The sequence below is a fragment of the Neovison vison genome, chromosome X (assembly GCF_020171115.1).
Source record: "Neovison vison isolate M4711 chromosome X, ASM_NN_V1, whole genome shotgun sequence".
NCBI lineage: Eukaryota > Metazoa > Chordata > Mammalia > Carnivora > Mustelidae > Neogale > Neogale vison.
Genome location: NC_058105.1, coordinates 34,964,005 through 34,986,540, shown reverse-complemented (window position 1 = coordinate 34,986,540; position 22,536 = coordinate 34,964,005). Strand labels below are relative to the sequence as shown.

General features: G+C 37.8%; 1 protein-coding gene across 1 annotated transcript; it reads left to right on the top strand.

Annotated features, from left to right (window-relative positions):
* The first annotated feature begins 18,334 nt into the window (after window positions 1-18,334).
* Window positions 18,335-20,206, top strand: LOC122896855 (zinc finger protein 131-like). Its single transcript, XM_044234941.1, has 2 exons — window positions 18,335-19,063; window positions 19,166-20,206. Exons 1-2 carry the CDS (start codon window positions 18,335-18,337, stop codon window positions 20,204-20,206), a joined length of 1,770 nt encoding a protein of 589 aa, XP_044090876.1.
* The last annotated feature ends 2,330 nt before the right edge of the window (window positions 20,207-22,536 follow it).

The window sequence follows — 22,536 nt, the reverse complement described above, 5'->3', positions numbered from 1 at the left end:
TCAGCAGTAGTTACTTAAGAAATATCTGTTGCTTTGTGACTACTGCCATGAACATATGAAAATATTTGCTTATCTGGCTCCTAGGTAGAAAATTTAAAACGACCTATAAAAAGCAAGATTTATTTATGAAATGCAAACATTTTTATTATTGTCCATAATGGTAATAACAAGTTATCTTGTATTTGCCAATAGCTTGGAGATAATGACCTTTGATAGATAACCCAGTAAGCTCATAAAAGATTAAAGTAAATACCTATCTGGTAGATGGTAAATTGTGATATTATACATGTATGATTGAAGCCCCCCAAACTCCTATTAAGATAACCTAAGAACAATTCCAAGTATCTGGAACTTTGTGGCTATAATTTAGGCAACAGAAAAATAATCAACTATTACATACTGTTTAGAAAAATACTGTGTATACAAAAGGGCAAGAATTATCCTAGAGGGGTACCTGGTGGCTTGGTTGAGCATCTGACTCTTTGCATCAGCTCAGCTTTTGACCTCAGGGTTGTGAGTTCAAGCCCCATGGAGCTGGGCTCCAGGATGGGTGTGGAGCTTACTTAAAAAAAAAAAAGACTTATCCTAGAAAAGTTATCTTAAAAAGTTTAAAAACTAGTTGATAGCACCCTGTTTGGCTTTGGCTTCCAGGGGTTTCTGATGGGCCAAGAACCTCTTTTCAGTTCTTATGGATGAGTATTACACAATTTCACATGCTTATTTTTGTGTGCATCTAACGTACACTTTAAAAAGATAGAGCAGTCTATACTTTTAATGCCATTCCGATCAAAATTCCACCGGCATTCTTCAAAGAGCTGGAGCAAATAATCCAAAAATTTGTATGGAATCAGAAGAGACCCCAAATCGCTAAGGAAATGTTAAAAAACAAAAATAAAATGGGGGACATCACGTTACCTGATTTCAAGCTTTATTACAAAGCTGTGGTCACCAAGACAGCATGGTACTGGCATAAAAACAGATACATAGACCAGTGGAGCAGAGTAGAGAGCCCAGACATGGACCCTCAACTCTATGGTCAATTAATCTTTGACAAAACAGGAAAAAAAATACAGGGGAAAAAGACAGTCTCTTCAATAAATGGTGCTGGGAAAACTGGACAGCTATATGTAGAAGAATGAAACTTGACCATTCTCTTACACCATACACAAAGATAAACTCAAAATGGATAAAAGACCTCAACATGAGACAGGAATCCATCAGAATCCTAGAGGAGAACATAGGCAGTAATCTCTTCGATATCAGCCACAGCAACTTCTTCCAAGATATGTCTCCAAAGGCAAAGGAAACAAAAGCAAAAATAAACTTTTGGGACTTCATCAAAATCAAAAGCTTCTGCACAGCAAAGGAAACAGTCAAGAAAACAAAGAGGCAACCCACGGAATGGGAGAAGATATTTGCAAATGACAGTACAGACAAAAGGTTGATATCCAGGATCTATCAAGAACTCCTCAAATTCAACACACACAAAACAGACAATCATATCAAAAAATGGGCAGAAGATATGAACAGACACTTCTCCAATGAAGACATACAAATGGCTATCAGACACATGAAAATATGTTCATCATCACTAGCCATCAGGGAGATTCAAATTAAAACCACATTGAGATACCACCTTACACCAGTTAGAATGGCCAAAATTAGCAAGACAGGAAACAACATGTGTTGGAGGGGATGTGGAGAAAGAGGAACCCTCTTACACTGTTGGTGGGAATGCAAGTTGGTTCAGCCATTTTGGAGATCAGTGTGGAGATTCCTCAAGAAATTAAAAATAGAACTTCCCTATGACCCTGCCATTGCACTCCTGGGTATTTACCCCAAAGATACAGATGTTGTGAAAAGAGGGGCCATCTGTATCCCAATGTTCATAGCAGCAATGGCCACGGTCGCCAAACTATGGAAAGAACCAAGATGCCCTTCAATGGACGAATGGATAAGGAAGATGTGGTCCATATACATGATGGAGTATTATGCCTCCATCAGAAAGGAGGAATACCCAAGTTTTGTAGCAACATGGACGGGACTGGAAGAGATTATGCTGAGTGAAATAAGTCAAGCAGAGAGAGTCAATTATCATATGGTTTCACTTATTTGTGGAGCATAACAAATAACATGGAGGTCATGGGGAGTTAGAGAGGAGAAGGGAGTTGGGGGAAATTGGAAGGAGAGGTGAACCATGAGAGACTATGGACTCTGAAAAACAATCTGAGGGGTTTGAAGTGGCGGGCGGGTGGGAGGTTGGGGGAACCAGGTGGTGGGTATTATAGAGGGCACGGCTTGCATGGAGCACTGGGTGTGGTGAAAAAATAATGAATACTGTTATCCTGAAAATAAATAAAAGGAAAAAAAAGTTAAAAAAAAGGAAATCAGTAGTAAGAGTTATCATTAGAACACCTGGACAAATTAACATGGTACTAGACTTACCAAGTATTCTAATTCAGTATCGTACAGAGAAGTACTTCTTAGAGCTACATAAAAGTAAGAACATTACATGGATGTCATGAAATGCCTAGCAACTGTGCAAAGGCTTCAGTGAAATCCTTTAAATTTTTAGGAAGGATGCTCTGTTTCTGTATCATCAGTTCTTCTTCATTTTGGTAATGGGTTCAATCGCTATTATTCTTATTTAATTAAAAAGGATTGTAGAATTACCTTTAGTTTTACATGTGTTTATAATTTTCCCCTTTGGTCATGGTTTTAGTGTGATTTTATTTCTTTTTAATTCCTTGTTGTTACCATTTTTCCATCCCACAAGGAGTGAGAATGCATGCACCTATGTCTATGTTGGCCTGCCTAAGAGGTCTGGTCAAAAGTTAGAGTACCACTGGTCTAATAGAGCACAGATAGGGGAGCCTAAAGAGCCATTAAGTTAGTATTGTCCGGAGACTGAAACTGTAGGACATAAAGTTTCTAGTCACTAGAGAAATTTTTTCTATATTGGTGTAGGGATGATATACTAGGCCTCATTATGACTTGTATAAAATTGTCCTCAGTCATATGTTCTTTGATTGGTTGTGATTGCATACATGTTCACCAAACAATCCTCTAATCACTCATTCAAATTCCTATGATTTCTGAAATACCAGGATTGGTGCTCCCTAGAGACACAAGTACTACAGCAATTAAAAAGGATTGTTTAGTGTTGTAAATTTATTGGTAGTCTGCTCTATCAATATAATTTTTATGTGAATTTGACTCTCTGACAAGGGTCAGACCCTAGTTGGTAGTAAAATCACCATGCTAATGGTACCTTTTGCCAATTATCTAACCATTTGTGTTGATACCTAGACTTACTGTTATCTATTATCAACCTATAAGAATTTTATTTTTTAATTTAATTTTTGTATGTGTGTGTTACCAAATTCATTGTTTATGCACAACACCCAGTACTCCACGCCACACGTGCCCTCCTTAATACTCACCACCAGGCTCACCTAACCCCCTACCCCCTTCCACTCCAAAACCCTCAGTTTGTTTCTCAGAGTCCACAGTCTCTCCCTGTTTGTCTCCCCCTCCGATTTCCCCAAACTCACTTCTCCTCTCCTTCTCCCAATGTCCTTTGTGTTATTCCTTACGCTCTACAAGTAAGTGAAACCATATGATAATTGACTCTCTCTGCTTGACTTATTTCACTCAGCATAATCTTCAGTCCCATCCATGTTGATACAAAAATTGGGTACTCATCCTTTCTGATGGAGGCATAATACTCCATTGTATATATGGACCATATCTACTTTATCCATTTGTCTGTTGAAGAGCATCTTGGTTCTTTCCACAGTTTGGCGACTGTGGCCATTGCTGCTATGAACATTAGGGTACAGATGGCCCTTCTTTTCACTACATCTGTATCTTTGGGGTAAATACCCAGTAGTGCAATTGCATGGTCATAGGGTAGCTCTATTTTTAATTTCTTATACACTGTTTTCCAAAGTGGCTGCACCAACTTGAATTCCCACCAGCAGTGTAAGAGGGTCCCCCTTTCTCCACATCCTCTCCAACACTTGTTTACTGTCCTGTTGATTTTGGCCATTCTAACTGGTGTAAGGTGGTATCTCAATGTGGTTTTGATTGATGGCTAATGATGAACATTTTTCATGTGTCTATTAGCCATTTGTATGTCTTCTTTGGAGAAGTGTCTGTTCATGTCTTCTTGCCCATTTTTTGATGTGATTATCTATAAGAACTTTCATATGCTAAAAACCATGCCAAAAGTATGAAGGCTAATGTAATTTTTAAAAAATCATTTGGAAAAAAAATCCACCCATGCAACGATCTTTTAGAACTATTTTTTTCTTTATATGTTCCTATGGATTCCATTATCACAGCTTACAAATAGCACCCCAAGCCTACTTCAGCCATTTGTCTAACTGTACTCTAGAAATGCTAAACAGCCACCTGGAGTTTGTTCTGATTGCCCAATATACTAGAGATACCTGATAAGGATTTGCTTTATTTATTTATTTTCTTCATTAAGAGTCATTTGCAAAAGTCAATGGTTTTACTTTCTGGCAGCATTCACCAAAGTAAAGTTCTAGCATTATGAATCTGAAAGTATTCTGATATTTTATATGACTTAGCAGCAATAATATTTCATACCGAATCAATGTCCTCAAGTTATAAGGATTGACCACTCAGCATGTGGTGATTTCTAGCTTTAACTTTCTTTGATGATGGAGGCAGTTTCAGAATTTAAAAATTGCTCACACTCCATTTAACATTATAGCTAAATAGAATTACAATCATTTTGAAATAAAGCCTTATCAGAAATAAGTTTTTAAATGAAGCAGTTCTCTCTCAGAACTATTGACTGCATTTCCCTTGGGGACTGATTCCAACTCCCATTTGTGGTCCTTCCGTTGTCACTTTGGATGGGATTTGGGAAGTTGAAATACACAAATAATAGAAGGGTTACTTTTTGGAATGTGGTGGCATTTGTCATGTTTTAGATTTATCAGCCACAGAACAATCCCTATTACCCTTTTAAATGGGCTCATTTTTTTTAAAGATTTTATTTATTTATTTGACAGAGAGAAATCACAAGTAGATGGAGAGGCAGGCAGAGAGAGAGAGAGAGGGAAGCAGGCTCCCTGCTGAGCAGAGAGTAAATGGGCTCATTTTTTACAGCTTTATGCCAAAGTTAAAATGTCAGCTACATATCACTATCCAAAAGTTTGGAATGGAATTTCGTGGTGGTGACAGGAACTGTAAAGAAAGTGCTTCTCTTCGGGTCAGTCCTCAAATATATGTTCTTCCTTTAACATAACTGTGAAAGTGTCCTTCAAGAGGATGAAGATTTAGTGATTTTTTTCCCTCTCTGAAATTAGTTCATTATTTAATTCTCATGATTAATTCTCTCAAATCCTTGTTTTCTACTCTTTTGCCTTTTGTTCACATTGTAAGTCAGTGGGGTCACTTTCTAGGGCATGTTTTCTAGGCAGGTATTAAAACATGCATACATAAACAGTTTAAGAATATGCTTCTTATGCTTTCATACCATAACCATGTTCTCCCTTCTACTACTCTCCTGAATGATTCACCTGAGGACTTTTTAAGTTGACAAAATAAACTTTGAACATTTGGCGGGGGGAAAAGGAAAAGAGGATGCACAAGATTAGCCACAAAATTTACATGTGCCATCACTTTTTTTCCTATCTGATAGCTCTTCTGAATGTGTATGCTAATATTTGCATTAATTCATCAAACACTGAATATCTATTCACAGTACAAAGTTAGGGGCTAAGAAACAAAGATGAATGTGGCTTGTACCAAACCTTATGGGGTAAAATACTGAAATGCACTGATGAGATTTTAAGTCACATTGATAGAGTTTTCCTGATGGTGAAAAATTATCTTTGTGGTTATTTAGTGGTAGGCATGTGGGAAGAGTGAAGAGAGGGATGGGAAATGATACTATAATCAAGTGTTGTGTGTGTTAAGATTTAATATTTAAAAACAAAAAAATGTTTTACTTTCTGGGGTTTGTTGGTTAAACCTACAAATAGCTACCATTTCTAGATTGCTCACTGTTGTTAGATAATGGACTATGTAGATTTACATATACCAACACTTCAAGATAAATATTATCTTCCTCAAACTTACAGTGGTTATGTAACTTAAGATGACAGGCTATCATATGGTTTCACTTATTTGTGGAGCATAACAAATAGCATGGAGGACAAGGGGCGTTAGAGAGGAGTAGGGAATTTGGGTAAATTGGAAGGGGAGGTGAACCATGAGAGACTATGGACTCTGAAAAACAATCTGAGGGTTTTGAAGGGGCGGGGGTGGGAGGTCAGGGTACCAGGTGGTGGGTATTATAGAGGGCACGGATTGCATGGAGCACTGGGTGTGGTACAAAAATAATGAATACTGTTATGCTGAAAATAAATAAAAAATAAATTTAAAAAAAAGATCACAGGCTGGCAATGAATAGGTAGTTAGGTTTTGAGTGCAAACCTATGTGGCTTCAAAGTTCATGCTTGTACCCAATATTCTATCCCATTTTTTCCCCTAAGGCCTAGTTAATCATCCTAATTACCTGGAAAGCTTTAGAAATGGAGTGTCCAGCATAAACCAAGTATCAGAACCTCTCTACTATACTAAGGCACAAAGAAAGAACAGCACTACATACCATTCTACTCCCACCTCCTCACCACTACAAGACACTACAAAATAGCAACACCAAACGAAAACACCATTTTTTCCCAATTTATTTATTTTCAGAAAAACAGTATTCATTATTTTTTCACCACACCCAGTGCTCCATGCAAGCCGTGCCCTCTATAATACCCACCACCTGGTACCGCAACCTCCCACCCCCCCACCACTTCAAACCCCTCAGACATGAGAGACTATGGACTCTGAAAAACAGTCTGAAAAACGAAAACACCATTTAAATCCTATGGGTAGTGATGGATCTTATGGTTCCACTGGAATACTAGTCAGATTTCCATTTAAGCATAACAAATAGCATGGTGGACATGGGGAGTTAGGAGAAGGGAGTTGGGGGTAATTGGAAGGGGACGTGAACCATGAGAGACTAAGGACTCTGAAAAATAACCTGAGGGGTTTTAAGTGGTGGGGGGGTGGGAGGTTGGGGGAACCGGGTGGTGGGTATTAGAGAGGGCACGGACTGCATGGAGCACTGGGTGTAGTACAAAAACAATGAATACTGTTATGCTGAAAATAAATAAAAAATAGATTTTAAAAAAATAAAAGATTTCTTTTTTTTAATATTTGTTATTGGGAAAATAAAAGGAGATTCTCTCTGGAACATACACAAAACCAATAAAACAGGAACATACACAAAAACAATAAAACAAGGGAGACCAATGTTTTAAGTAGGTTTGGACAACCTATTCAATAAGATATGAGGAAGAATTCAAGAGTGCCAGAATTAAGACCTTGGATGGTGTTATGGTGGCTAGAGTAGCATTGTTTTCACAACTTCAGAAAGTCCAATTCATAAGGTTGAAGTAATATTTTCTCTTCTTACCAAATTCTCCTTGAAATTCTTCCGTGAAACATAAACGAACAAAGATAGATCTATTGGTTTTCAACAGAGCTAGTATACTATCACTGATTTTTGAATATAAAATTGTAGCTTTTGTTTCATAGGATAATTATACATATATTTATATTCCTCTGACATGTCTGTGACTTGTATATTGTAATAGGACCAGAAATTAAATGGACATATAAATTGTGACAACCTCATCAGTTACTATTGTACTAGAATTGAGTGCTGGCACCTTGATTTGGTTCTATGTGGCTAGAGAAAAGTATTTGGTAAGGCACTGGTGTAATGGATTAACTTCTCATTCTTTTGAGGACTTAGATTATAACAGATATCCTATAATTATATAACTCGAACATTTGTGCTTGGGGAATCACCTAGGAACTGTTAGTTACTAAAAACTTCTTGAGAAAGTCTCTATGAAAGGGTTTTATTTCAACTACAGAATAACATGGACATATTTCAGCCTATGACAGGTATTAGAGGGAAGTAATTTTAGACAAGTAGAAAAAGTGTTTCTGTTATCCTTACTAACATACCAAATATTCTTTCGTTTAATCTGTTTTTATTGAGGTATTACTGTATTACCTGGCATTGTCTCAAGAAGATCAGCTAGGACTTTTAAATTACCTGATACATAAGTCATAATCTTTGCCATACTCTGCAATGGTATTTCCATTTTACCACTGTTGGGATTATTGTACCCAAGCCTGAATTTACATCTAATGCTGGCAAAAAATCTGCTTTCCCCTTGGATCAAGCCTAAACCAAGTGACAGAGTGCCCAGCAGGAAAGGGAAAGAGGAATTTAAAAGCTTTTCTTTAGGGTATAAGAGAGGCATTGGTGTAGAATTTCAAAGATGGAAGGTAACCATGAAAAATCTTTCTGCCTTACAAGATAAGGGATTTAAAAAAAAAAAAAAAAGGACATCAGCACTTTATTCACTTTTAGAGTTACTTCCAAGGAGAATGTTAGATTTTTGCACTGCTAGGCATGCCAACAGTGTGCTGTAGTTTTTTTTATCTCTTCCTTGAAGAATAGGGAGATTTATGTTTATTTGACAAATAAGTGCTGTACTGTTTCTGTACAAAATGGAAGGCAAATGTTATGTATTGGTTTAATTTCTCAATTCAGGGAGAAAGATGCCTTATTATTTGACAGCAGTGGCCTTTTAGGTTGAGTTACAGTTCATTAGCAGATGATAAGTAAACTGAAAAAGAATAGAGTGGGACATGTATACTAACCTCTCAGTAGACATATTGCTGTTTAACTTCTGCATGAGTAACTGCAGGGGACAACAAATAAAGCACTGAGGCAATGATGGAGTAAAGACTCCTCAAGTGAGGGCACCTGAATATCTTTTTTTAAAAACTCCTTAGAACCCACTTTATAGCCTTCCTTAATGACCTAGTTTGGGGGCCATGTAGTAGACTTAAATTCCTTATAAATATTTCTAGCACTCTCCCATGTGAGGGGAAGAAACAGATACTTGTATTATATTAAACTAATATTGAAAACTGCTATAGGAAGGCCCATATCTGATTTTTCAGAATTCGGGGATATAAAACCAGAGATTCTTTTCTGTAACTTCTAATAATTATACTAGTAGCTATATTGATTTTAATAGTGATACTGAGAATAGATATTTTTGTCCACTTACTATGTGTTATGCACTGAATGGGATGCTTTGCATCTTACTGTCATTTAAGATTTACAACCACCAAATAGTTTTAACTTTGTTTTACAGATGTGAAAAATGAGGATCAGAGAATTTTATTTAAGTTGACAAGGTATCCCAGCTAGCAAATAATAATGGCAGGATTTGAATCCAAGTTTTTCTAACTTGAGATCCTGACTCTTAAGTATTATGCTTTACTACCTCCTTATAGTTCTTTACTATGCATTGCTAGTTCTAATATTTATAAAATTTCTTTCTCTTCCTTTCTTATTTTTTGCATATTTCCAATAGTTGCTTCAATCAGAAATCTGGTGAATGAGAAGTATGACTTTATATATGTACATTCTGTGGAAGCAAAGAATGGTCATGAGAAATCCAAGCTATATGTATTTTTGGAAACATGCTGATAAATACTTGATTCTTGGAGTATGCAGCTCTGATTACCACCTAATTGTTCCTCCTTATTTTGAGACAGCCCAGAACTCTAAATCTCTGTAATACCAACTAGGATGGAACTTCAAAGTAAAGCAGAAGGTATTAAGACCAGAGCTGTATGCCTCAACTCCAAAGCAAATCTAGAGAGTCTTTTAATCTACTTTAGTATGGAGGTGAAGCAACTACCAGTTTCCTTGTTCTACCTGTAACTTTAAATCTACCCATCCTTTTTTGAGTGCGGATTCAAATTTTTGTGACTAAGAGTTTTTCAAACTCTACCTATCCAGGAGCTGATGTTTTCCTACTTTTCCTTTAGTTTCAGACATCAGCCTATAAGCACAGGATTCAAAAAAATAGCTTTAAAATGGTGAATTCCATTTGATAAAGCTCTAGGGTCTGACCCTATGTAAAGTATATATGGAGGCACTATCAAAGAATAAGTATGGATCTCATTTCTGGTGGGCCCTAAAAACACCATAGTTATCTAAGCCACATGCTCAATTCTAGATTCAAGCTTATCCTTAGGAGAGTACACATCCTTCATAGATCAGGTAAATAAAAATCAAGCTTTCAGTGAACTATGAAAAAAAGTGCTAAGTGGAAGAGCCATGGTCTCTGTCAAGGAGCAAAATTAATGGTGATGTTCACTGCTTTCAGTTATTGGCCTATATTCTGGGATGACATAGTGCAATCATTAGATACAGAATCCAAGAGTGCTAAACTCTCATGTTTAGGATGAGCTGCTCTAAATCAAACTATCCAGTACTTGGCTAGCATTAGTTAATGAGCAGTGCACTGAATTCTGGTCATACAGATTATAGGAGTTACCTGGATATGGATGGTTAAATTAAAATTGTGGGACGTCAAAACACTCCCTATGGAGAATGTCTACAGGCAAAAAGGAAAAGCAAGGTGAAGCTATAGGAAAATCCTGCAGGAAACTAACATTTGACTGACAAACAGAAGAAAATATATTAAAGAGATTGAGAAGGAACATTCATGATGAGTATAAGGAGAAACAGAAAATTGTGGTGCTATGGATATCAAGGGCAGCATTTCAAAATGGGGAGAACATTTAACAGGGTCAAAGGCTACAGAGAAGTCAGGTAAAAATAATGACTGAGATCATAACAATCTAGTCAATTTGTGACCTTAAAGGTAGAATTATTGGGACATAAATCATAGTGTAATGGTATAAGCAGTGATAAAGACATGAGAAAAAGAATATAATATCAGGGAAAGTAACACTTGTAAGATTAGATAATAGAGTTAATAGAGGATTTTGATAATGGAAAATATTTTAAGATCTACTGACAGACATTGTTCTGGGCTCTGGAAATTAAGCAATAAGCAAAATAGATAATGACTCTAACCCTTTAAGACTTATATTCTTGGGGAGGGGGACAAAAAATTTAAAAAAAACTGTCAGGCAATGAATAATTCCATATAAGAAAGTCAAGATAAGGAGATAAAGATGGATATGGATGCTGTTTTATAAGTAGGCCTGGAAATTATTTGTAATAAAGTAGTATTTTAGTAAGTTTTAAAGGGTATGAGAGATCAGGTCATGCTAATATGTGGAGGTGATAGTATATAGGGGAGGGTGGGAGGGTCATTCCAAGCACAAATTAGAACAAATTGCTGAGAGGAGGATTTGCTTGTTTTGTTTGAGGAACAGGAGGGAACCAATGTGGTTGAAGCAGAATAGAGTGAGAACAAAGAAGTAGCCAGGTGTTAGATTGTATTGTGCGCTGTCAATTACTCTAACACATGAAGGCATTGGTGAGATTTGAACAGAGGAATTATATGATATCTTTTAAAAGATCATTCTGTCTGCTTTATATAAAAAAACCATGAGGGAAGAATCAAAATCAGGAAGAACATATTTAAAGTAGTTGAAGTAATTAAATCGAGTGATAGGTGATGGTGATTTGTATCAGGGTCCTAGCAGTAGAAGTAATGAGAAGTAATGGGATTCTGAATATATTTAAAGCAATTTATGACAAGACATGCTGAAGGATTGGATGTGGTATATGAGAGAAAGGGAGAAGTCGAGGATAGCTCTAAGAAATATTGGACTGAGCAACTAGGAAAATGTAATTGCCACATATTGAATCAAGTTAGTACATAGTAAGAGCAAGTTGGCAAAAGGCGAGAATCATGTTCAGTTTAAGATATAAATACCAAGTTGGTGATTTCATATGTATATCTTGATTTCAGGTCAAGAATATCTTGACCTTTAGAAAGGTCAGGCTGGAAATACAAATTTGAAGGTGATCAACCTATAGCTCTTATTTATAACTGTAAAATTGGATGAGTCTATTTATGTAATGTGTTTGAATAGAAAAGATAATATGAAGGACTGAGCTTTAGTTCTTTGCCTTTAGGGATTGGGAAGGACAAGAAATATCAAAGGAAAATAAAACAACATAGCCAATAAAGAAGGTAGTATCTCAGGAGTGGATACTGAGGAAAATGTTTTGAGGTGGAGGGAATAATTAACAGTGTCAAATGGTGTTAATAGGTCTAGTAAAACAGAAATTCAGAAATGACCTTTGAAATTTGAGACATTGGCCATCATTGGGGTTAGTCAGGGACAAGTAATTTGTGTTGGAAGCCATGTAGAAGATCACTTAATATTGGAAACCACAGAGTTCAATTGTTTTCTCCAGTATCCATCAGTCATGCATGTGTAAGTATTGAAGAAGGTACATTTTTGGATTTATCCAAGATTGGTGGTTTTGTGGGGAAGAAGCCTAAGAAGGCAAAATAATTGATGGCGCTTATGAAATGCTAATTAATTAACTCAATGTAATTGACCACATGACCTAGTTTGTACAGGGAAGAAGGAAACATCTAGTTTGCAAGGCCAAGGCTATTAAGTTGTTATAAAGAAGTTAAGATACTTGTGATATCAATAAAGTCAAAGTATAAGTGTTATGAGACTGAGATTAATGGAAGGATAAATAATTGTGATTAGAATGTGGGATAATGGAGGGGTACCCGGGTGGCTCAGTGGGTTAAGTGTCTGACTCTTGATTTAGGCTCAGGTCATGATCTCAGGATCATGAAATCATGCCCTAAGTCAGCCTCTGCACTGAGCTTGGAGCCTGCTTAAGATTTACTCTCCCTCTGCCCCTCCTGCCCCCTACTCATGGTTACTTGCTTGCTCTCTCTCTCTCCCTCTCTAAGAAAAAAACAAATGAAAATGGGATAAATGGAGTTGAAATTTTCAAAGTTGCAGTAGTTAATGACAATGAAGTCCAGGGGATGGTCATGGACTTGGGTATTTGAAGGGGAGTGTAGGCGAAGATCATTAAGGTTAAAGGGTAGGTAATGAACTATTATGCTCAAATGGGATCTGTGTCATCCCAAATGAATGTGAAAATCACACAGAACTATAGCAAGATTTGTCAGGTAAAGGGAGATTAGGAGTTTAACACTAATGTGTTCAATGAATCTCAGAGTGGTATTAGTACTTTGGAAGTGTAATTTCTCCTAACACAGTTTTTGAAATAATTCCCATATTTTTTTTCTGTATCTCCAAAGGGTATTTTGTCATAATTTTGTGTTACGTCAGTATGTGCTTATCACTATTTGAGAAATTTTTTGTTCCATAAACTCATGTCCTTTCGCTCTTCAAAAGAATTGGAATACCCTTCTTAATACTATTATCCATATCATTTTCTTGTTATTATATTCTATGTTTGGGTGAAGTATGTTCTTGCTGTTTTCCTGAGATAGGGCACAGCAGAGGTAAATTTTTTGAAACTTTATGTGTTTCGAACAATCTTTATTCCTCTTACACTGTTGGTGGGAATGCAAGTTGGTGCAGCCTCTTTGGAGAACAGTGTGGAGATTCCTCAAGAAATTAAAAATAGAACTTCCCTATGACCCTGCCATTGCACTCCTGGGTATTTACCCCAAAAATAAAGATGTAGTGAAAAGAAGGGCCATCTGTACCCCAATGTTTATAGCAGCAATGGCCACGGTCGCCAAACTGAGGAAAGAACAAAGATGCCCTTCAACAGATGAATGGATAAGAAAGATGTGGTCCATATACACTATGGAGTATTATGCCTCCATCAGAAAGGAGGAATACCCAAGTTTTGTAGCAACATGGACGGGACTGGAAGAGATTATGCTGAGTGAAATAAGTCAAGCAGAGAGAGTCAATTATCATATGGTTTCACTTATTTGTGGAGCATAACAAAAAGCATGGAGGACATGGGGAGTTAGAGAGAAGGGGGTTGGGGTAAATTGGAAGGGGAGGTGAATCATGAGAGACTATGGACTCTGAAAAACAATCTGAGGGGTTTGAAGTGGCAGGGGGATGAGAGGTCGGGGTACCAGGTGGTGGATATTATAGAGGGCATGGACTGCATGGAGCACTGGGTGTGGTGAAAAAAATAGTGATACTGTTATGCTGAAAATAAATAAATAAATAAAAACCTTCATTCTACATTCATACTTAATTGATAGATTTTCTGGGCATGGAATTATAAGTGAAAAGTCATTTCCACTTGTGAATCTTTTAGTTTACACTGTGGTAGTTGAGTGGTCTGGTATGATTCTGATTTTCTCCTTTGTATGTGACTTGTGTTATTTCTAGAAGGTTTTAGGATCCTGTCTTTATATATAGTATGCTGAAATTTGCTGAAGATGTGTCCTGGTCTGAGCCTCTTTTCATTTATTGAGTGGGTCTGGAGGTAGAGATATGTTAAGACATTAAAAAAAAGATTTATTTATTTGAGAGAGAGTACCTGCAAGCATGAGTGGGACAATTGGGCTGTGGGAGAAGAGGGATGGGAATTTCAAGCAGACTCCCTGCTGAGCATGGAGCTCCAGGCAGGGCTCTATCTTATAACCCTGAGATCATGACCTGAGCCAAAATCAAGAGTCAAGAGACTTCTGAAAAACAATCTGAGGGGTTTGAAGTGGCAGGGGGGTGGGAGGTTGGGGTACCAGGTGGTGGGTATTATAGAGGGCACAGCTTGCATGGAGCACTGGGTGTGGTGAAAAAATAATGAATACTGTTTTTCTGAAAATAAATAAATTGAAAAAAAAAAAAGAGTCAAGAGACTTAACTGACTGCGCCAACCAAGTGTCCCTATGTTAAACCCTTTTACCCAACATCCATATCCTTCCATTGTGAAATATTATTAGAGTCATTTTTTTGATACCTTTATTCCCTCCCTTTTTATTTATTTATTTATTTATTTATTTTTTTTTTTTGGCTAGAACTTGTCAGACTTCTTGGACTGATCCTACCATTTTTATATAGTTATCTCTTTACCTTTTCTTTCCTTTTGTCTAAGGGGGCAGTGTAGTAGTTATATAAGCATTTCCTTTGGCGTTATATTGTCTAGGTTCTAAATCTAGCTCCACAATTTACTAGGTTTGACCTTGGGTGAGTTAGCTATCTTCTCTGTGACTCATTTTCTTCATATGCAAAATTAATAGTGTCTATCCTACCACTCACTGTAAAGAGAAAATGAAAGGATGTAAAGTACTAGAACTTTATAAAAACTATAGAGAATTTGTTATTATCATTGTAATGATTATTTTATTTCTTTTTCTACCCTCTTTTTTATTATTGAGTTCAATTAGCCAACATATAGTACAGCATTAGTTTTTGATGTAGTGTTCAATGATTCATTAGTTGCGTATAACATCCACTGTTTATCACCACATGTCTTCCTTAATACCCATCACCTGGCTACCCCATCCCCTCACCTCCCTCCCTTTTATAACCCTCAGTTTGGTTCCTAGAGTCCAGAGTCTCTCATGGTTTGTCTCCCTCTCTGATTTCTTCCCAATCAGTTCTCCCTCCCTTCCCCTGTGGTCTTCTGCTCTATTCCTTATATTCCACATATGAGTGAAGCCTTGTGATAATTGTCTTTCTCTGCTTCACTTATTTCACTTAGCATAATCCCTTCCAGTTCCATCCATATCATTGTAAATGGTAGGTACTCATCCTTTCTGATAGCTATATATGAACCACATCTTCTTTATCCATTATCTATTGAAGGACATCTTGGCTCCTTCACAGTTTCCCTATTGTGGATATTGCTGCTATGAACATTGGGGTACATCTGTCCCTTTCTTTCATTATATCTGTTTATTTGGGGTAAATACCTAGTAATGCACTTTCTAGGTCATATTATAGCTCTATTTTTAATGTCTTGAGGAACCTCCATACTGTTTTCTAGAGTGGCTGTACCAGCATGCATTCCCACCAACAGTGTAGGAGTGATCCCCTTTCTCCCCATTCTCACCAACACTTGTTGTTTCCTGTCTTTTTAATTTTTGCCAGTCTAACTTGTATAAAGTGGTATTCCAGTGTGGTTTTGATTTGTATTTCCCTGATGGCTAGTGATGTTGGACATTTTTGTGATGAACAGACACATTTCATGTGTCTGTTAGCCATTTGTATGTCTTTCTTGGAGAAGTGTCTGTTCAAGTCTTCTGCTCATTTCTTGACTGGATTATTTGTTTTTTTGGACACTGAGTTTGAGAAGTTCTTTATAGATCTTGCATACCAGCCCTTCATCTGAAATATCATTTGCAAATATTTTCTCTCATTCTTCCATTGCCTCTTAGTTTTGTTGACTGTTTCTTTTGTAGTGCAAAAGTTTTTTATGTTGATGAAGTCCCAAAAGTTCATTTTTGCTTTTGTTTCCCTTTAGAGACAGGTCTTGAAAGAGGTTGCTGTGGCTGATGTTGAAGAGGTTACTGCCTATGTTCTCCACTAGGATTTTGATGGATTCCTGTCGCACATTTAGGTCTTTCATTTATCTTGAGTTTATCTTTGTGTATGATATAAGAGAATGGTTCAGTTTCATTCTCCTGCATGTGGCTGTCCAGTTTTCCCAGCACTATTTATGGAAAAGACTGTCTTTTTTCATTTGGTATTCTTTCCTGATTTGTCAAAGATTAATTGACCATAGAGTTGAGGGTCAATTTCCAGGTTCTTTATTCTGTTCCATTGATCTATGTGTTTGTTTTTGTGCCAATGTGATGCTGTCTTGATGATCACAGCTTTGTAATATAGCTTGGAGTCAGGCATTGTGATTCCCCCAACTTTGGTTTTCTTTTCTAACAATCCCCTGGTGATTCAGGGTCTTTTCTGGTTCCATAGAAATTTTAGGATTATTTGTTCCAGCTCTGTGAAAAATGTCAATGGTATTTTAATAGAGATTGCATTGAAAGTGTAGATTGCTTTGAGCAACATAAACATTTTAACAATGTTTATTCTTCCAATCTACGATTATGGAATGTTTTTCCATCTCTTTGTATCTTCCTCAATTTCTTTTATAAGGCTCCTGTAGTTTCTAGAGTATAGCTCCTTTACCTCTTTGGTAAGGTTTATTCCTCGGTGTCTTATGGTTTTGGGTGCTATTGTAAATGGAGTCAATTCCTTTTTCTTTCTTCAGTTACATTGTTAGTGTATAGAAATGCAGCTGATTTCTGTGCAGATTTTGCATCCTGCCACATTGCTGAATTGCTGTATGAGTTCTAGAAATTTGGGAGTATATTCTTTTGTGTTTTCCACATCAAGTATACTGCCATCTGTGAAGAGAGAAAGTATGACTTCTTCTTTGCCAATTTGAATACATTTTATTTCTTTTTGTTGTCTGATTGCTAATGCTAGGACTTCTAGTAATATGTTGAACAAAAGTGGTGAGAGTGGGCATCCCTGTCATGTTATTGACCTTAAGGGAAAAGCTCTCAGATTTACCCTTTTTATAATGATATATGCTGTGGGTTTTTCATAGATGGCTTTTATGATATTGTGGTATGTTCCCTGTATCCTTATATTATGAAGAGTTTTAATCAGGAAAGGATGTACAGTCTATATATATCCTCAACTTTGACTTAATTTCCAAGATTTTTTTCTTATTCCTTTTTATGATATAGCACCCAGTTTTGTTTTGTTTCTATGGATGCTGAATATTCTAAGGTATTAGAGGATTGAAACATTTTATCTTATAGTATCAACTTGTTCCCCTTTTCTGTTTGTTCATTTTGACCTGTGTTTTATATTGCAGATTTCCACAAATAGATAGTCGTCCTTAGCTCTTCACTCTTAATATTTAAGAGTGAAATAAGAGCTGTCAATTTATATTTAAGAGTGAAAACAAAAAGTGATTTGAAAACCCTTTGTTGGCGGCTGTCCGGGTCTCAGAGCGAGCGCACAGCCAGACCCAGCAGAGGCAGCATCTGGGCACTGGTGAGGAAATGGAGGGCAAGGGAGCTAGGGAACAGCGTGGGCTGAGTTTCACCCCAAGATGGGAAAGCGAGGAAGAAGCAGCTCTGACTGCCCAAGAGGAGAAAGGGGGGATCACAAGCTAGCGTTAGCAGCGGCTCCCCCCCCATTCTCCTCTCCCCCTTTCCCCTCCCCCCTCCTCCCCCCCTTCCTCCCCTTCTCTCCTCTCCCCCCCTCCTTCCCCTCCTCCCCCTCTCTCCTCTCCCCCCTCCTCCCCCCTCTCTCCCCTCCCTCCTCTCCCTCTTTCCCCTCCCCCCTCCCCCCATTGACTCCGCCTGCTACTAGTCGTGCGGGTGGGGGTGGGGCCCATTTCCTCAGTGGTCGCTGCTTGGTTGACGCTTAGTCGCTTAGTCGGCATCTCACGTCAGCTGGAGCCCAGCGTGTGACGCAGCACGTCAACAGCAACCCAACCGCCATGGAGGCTGAAGAGAAGATGGAATGCCTTCAGGAGTTCCCGGAACATCATAAAATGATTCTGGACCGATTGAATGAACAGCGAGAGCAGGATCGGTTTACTGACATCACCCTCATTGTTGACGGACATCATTTTAAGGCCCACAAGGCTGTTTTGGCTGCTTGCAGTAAGTTCTTCTACAATTTCTTTCAGGAATTTACTCGGGAAACTTTGGTGGAGATAGAAGGTGTTAGTAAAATGGCCTTCCGTCATTTAATTGAGTTCACATACACAGCAAAATTAATGATACAAGGAGAAGAAGAAGCCAATGATGTATGGAAAGCAGCAGAGTTCCTACAAATGCTAGAAGCTATCAAAGCCCTTGAAGTCCGGAACAAAAAAAACTCCGTTCCACTAGAGGAAAATACCACAGGAAAAAGTGAGGCAAAAAAAAGAAAGATTGCAGAAACTTCAAATGTTATCACTGAGTCATTGCCCTCTGCAGAATCAGAACCTGTCGAAATTGAGGTGGAGATTGTCGAAGGCACAATTGAAGTGGAAGATGAAGGCATCGGAACGTTGGAGGAAGTGGCTTCTGCCAAGCAATCCATAAAGTACATTCAGAGCACAGGGTCCTCTGATGATTCCTCCCTGGCACTGTTGGCAGATATTACCAGCAAGTACCAGCAAGATGATAGAAAAGGGCAGATAAAAGAAGATGGTTGTGCATCTGACCCCACAAGCAAACAGGTAGAAGGTATTGAAATTGTGGAACTTCAGCTGTCACATGTGAAGGACTTGTTCCAATGTGAGAAATGTAACCGTTCATTTAAATTGTTTTACCATTTTAAGGAACACATGAAATTACACTCCACTGAGAGTTTCAAGTGTGAAATATGCAATAAAAGGTATCTTCGGGAGAGTGCATGGAAACAGCACCTCAACTCTTACCACCTCCAAGAAGGCAGAGTCAGTAAGAAGCAAAGAACTGGGAAAAAAATTCACATATGTCAATACTGTGGGAAACAGTTTGATCACTTTGGACATTTTAAAGAGCATCTTCGAAAACATACAGGTGAAAAACCTTTTGAATGTCCAAATTGTCATGAACGATTTGCCAGAAATAGCACCCTCAAATGTCATCTGACTGCATGCCAGACCGGAGTACGGGCAAAAAAGGGAAGAAAGAAGCTTTATGAATGTGAGGTCTGTAACAGTGTGTTTAACAGCTGGGACCAGTTTAAAGATCATTTGGTAATACACACTGGAGATAAACCCAACCACTGTTCTTTATGTGACTTGTGGTTTATGCAAGGAAATGAATTCAGGAGGCATCTCAGTGATACTCACAATATTTCAGAGTGTCTAGTAACTGAAGAAGTTCTTTCAGTAGAAACACATGTGCAGACTGAACCTGTGACGTCAATGGCTATTTTAGAACAAGTTGGGAAGGTGCATGTGTTACCATTGCTTCAGCTTCAGGTGGATTCAGCACAAATGATTGTGGAACAGGTCCATCCTGATCTGCTCCAGGACAGCCAAGTGCATGATTCACATATGAGTGATCTTCCAGAGCAGGTCCAGGTGAGTTATCTAGAAGTGGGTCAAATTCAGACTGAAGAAGGTACTGAAGTACACGTGGAGGAGTTGCACGTCGAGCAGGTAAATCAGATGCCAGTAGAAGTACAGACTGAACTTCTAGAAGCCGACTTGGAACAAGTGACCCCTGAAGTCATGAACCAGGAGGAGAGAGAGCCCACCCAAGCAGATTGTACTGAGGCTACCAGGGAAGATCGCGAAGATGCTGATGGTTTAGAGACCAAATCAACAGTGGATTCCCAAGCTGAAAGGGAAGGGAATGAGAACAGAATACCTATGTCTGTTTTAGAATGAAATAGCAAATGAATATATTTGTAAATTTATGTGTTGGGTTTTTGAACTGATGATGGGCAGTGTGACTGTCCTTGGGCTAACAGACAAGTGGACCAAAGTTAAAGTCTTTCCTGTTGTGAACTGTTTCTGTTGAAACAGATTTCCCCCCACTTAATGCCACAGAGGAGATATCTTTCCCATAAGTGAATGGGAAGGTTTGAGAAGTATTATTTCTGGAAACTTAAGTGGATTATATTCTTAGTATATAGTTGGGTATGAATGTATCTATTTTCATTGTGATAAGCGTTCTCCCTTCTCTCTTTCCCAGGTCACGTCTTTTCTCAGATTTTTTCCATGTTGTAAAATCAAACGTAAAATCATTAGAATACAAGTTTATGTATTCTAATGCATGTTAGAAAATTGAACATATAGGAAACACAAGGCTGCCTGAAGAGAAGTACATTGTTACTTTGCAGTTAAAATTTTGGCTTCTGGCTTTCTTTCATTTGAACAACCTTCTTGTCTTTACTGATAGTCATGGATGTCATCTCTGCAACAGGAACAGAGTGGTGGTGGCAAAATTTCTAGAATGTAAAAAACAAAAAAACCACACCCATGTGCCTTTTCAAAACCAACAAAACTTCTATAAAGTGTCTCTGGTTCTTTCAAAGTTTGTGTTCTAAGGAGCAATGTAGGTGATGCTGTAGTAGTTTACGTTTTTGCTTATAATGGCAACTACCAATTCTTTTTCTTGGTAACTTAAGTTAGGTTGAGAAGTTTCATTTAATGGCAACTGAAGGACCGTTTCCAATTGGGAAAATTCATTTATATCTGTGGTAAACCTTTTTTTTTTTTAATAAAAAGTTGCACTAATATTTTACCACCAGATGAAAAAAAGATGAGCATCATTTAAAAATTAATGTATTTAAAATAAAGTACAGAGAAAAACATGTATATAATTTAAAAAAAAGAAAGAAAACCCTTTGTTCTTTTGTCAGTTAACTGGTGGTCTTTATATAGAGTGACTATACAGAAACATGGGTTTTGGAGGGCTGTAACTCCCAATTTGTGTGTATTAGTGTATGAGGTTGCCCCCTCTGGGGAGACACTGGTTCATCAGAGATGAATTATGTAATCTCTTGCCTGGAGAGCCAGAAAATGTGAAAACTTTAATTTAATCCTACTGTTTTTAAAAAGCTCTTTCTTCTGCCTACCACTTTGCTTGATATCACACTCTGGAGCCTTTCTTTAATTTTTCCAAAAACAGATACCTAGTCACTTACTAAGGTAAAGAAGGGGCCCTTGAAATCGAACTAATTCTTATACATGCTTCAAATAATTCTTTTTTTCTGTTCTACACCTCCTCCATGTATCTTTTGATGTGTCTCAAGCTCCCTTTCCCAATTTCCATGGATTATATTAATTTGCTTCTCACTAATACCCCCTTCTGTTGTTATGTAGACATTGATTCCTCTCAGCTTTGTTCAGTCAACACTCCTCTATTCATTTTTCCATCAATTCATCATTTTTTCCACCAATTCATCAATTTTGTCTCCTCTCCTGTTACCTTTGTCCTCGTGGGTTTATGATTTTTTTTATTCCCCATAGTGTTTAAGGGCCAAGGTTCTAAAGCTGATCTCTCTCTGTTTGAAGTTTTTTAAAGATTCATTTATTTATCAGAGAGAGAGGTGGGGGAGGGGCAAAGGCAGAGGGAAAAACAGTCTTGAGCAGACTCCATTCCATGATGAGCCCGGAGCCTGACATGGAGTTTGATCTCAGGACCTTGAGATCACAACTGAGCCAAAATCAAGAGTCAGGCATTTAACCGACTTTGCCACCCGGGTGCCCCTCTCTAGGTTTGAATTTTTGTGGTGCCATGTTACCAACTGAGAAATCATAGGTAATTTACTTGTCTGAGTCTGTTTCTTTTCATTCATTTATTTATTTATTTTGTTGAAAAATAAGGATACTAAAAGCACTTATATTATCGAAATTAGTACATGTAAAGTACTTAAAACAGTGTTTGGCCAAAGTACCTGAAGAAAAAATGTCAAAAGTTATTATTGTCACTATTTGTTATTATAATATTATCAGCATTACTTAGGAGTTTCAAGTGGGAAATTTTAAATTTAGTCCATTATTTTTAACCATTAGTTTACATTTAAAATGCAGATGGAGAGCACCTGGGTGCCTCAGTGCTTTAAGCCTCTGCCTTCGGCTCAGGTCATGATTTCAGGGTCCTGGGATCGAGTCCTGTCAATACAGGACTATCAATACAGGATCTAGCCCCCCATCAGGCTCTCTGCTCAGCAGGGAGCCTGCTTCCCTCTCTCTCTTTCTCTCTGCCTGCC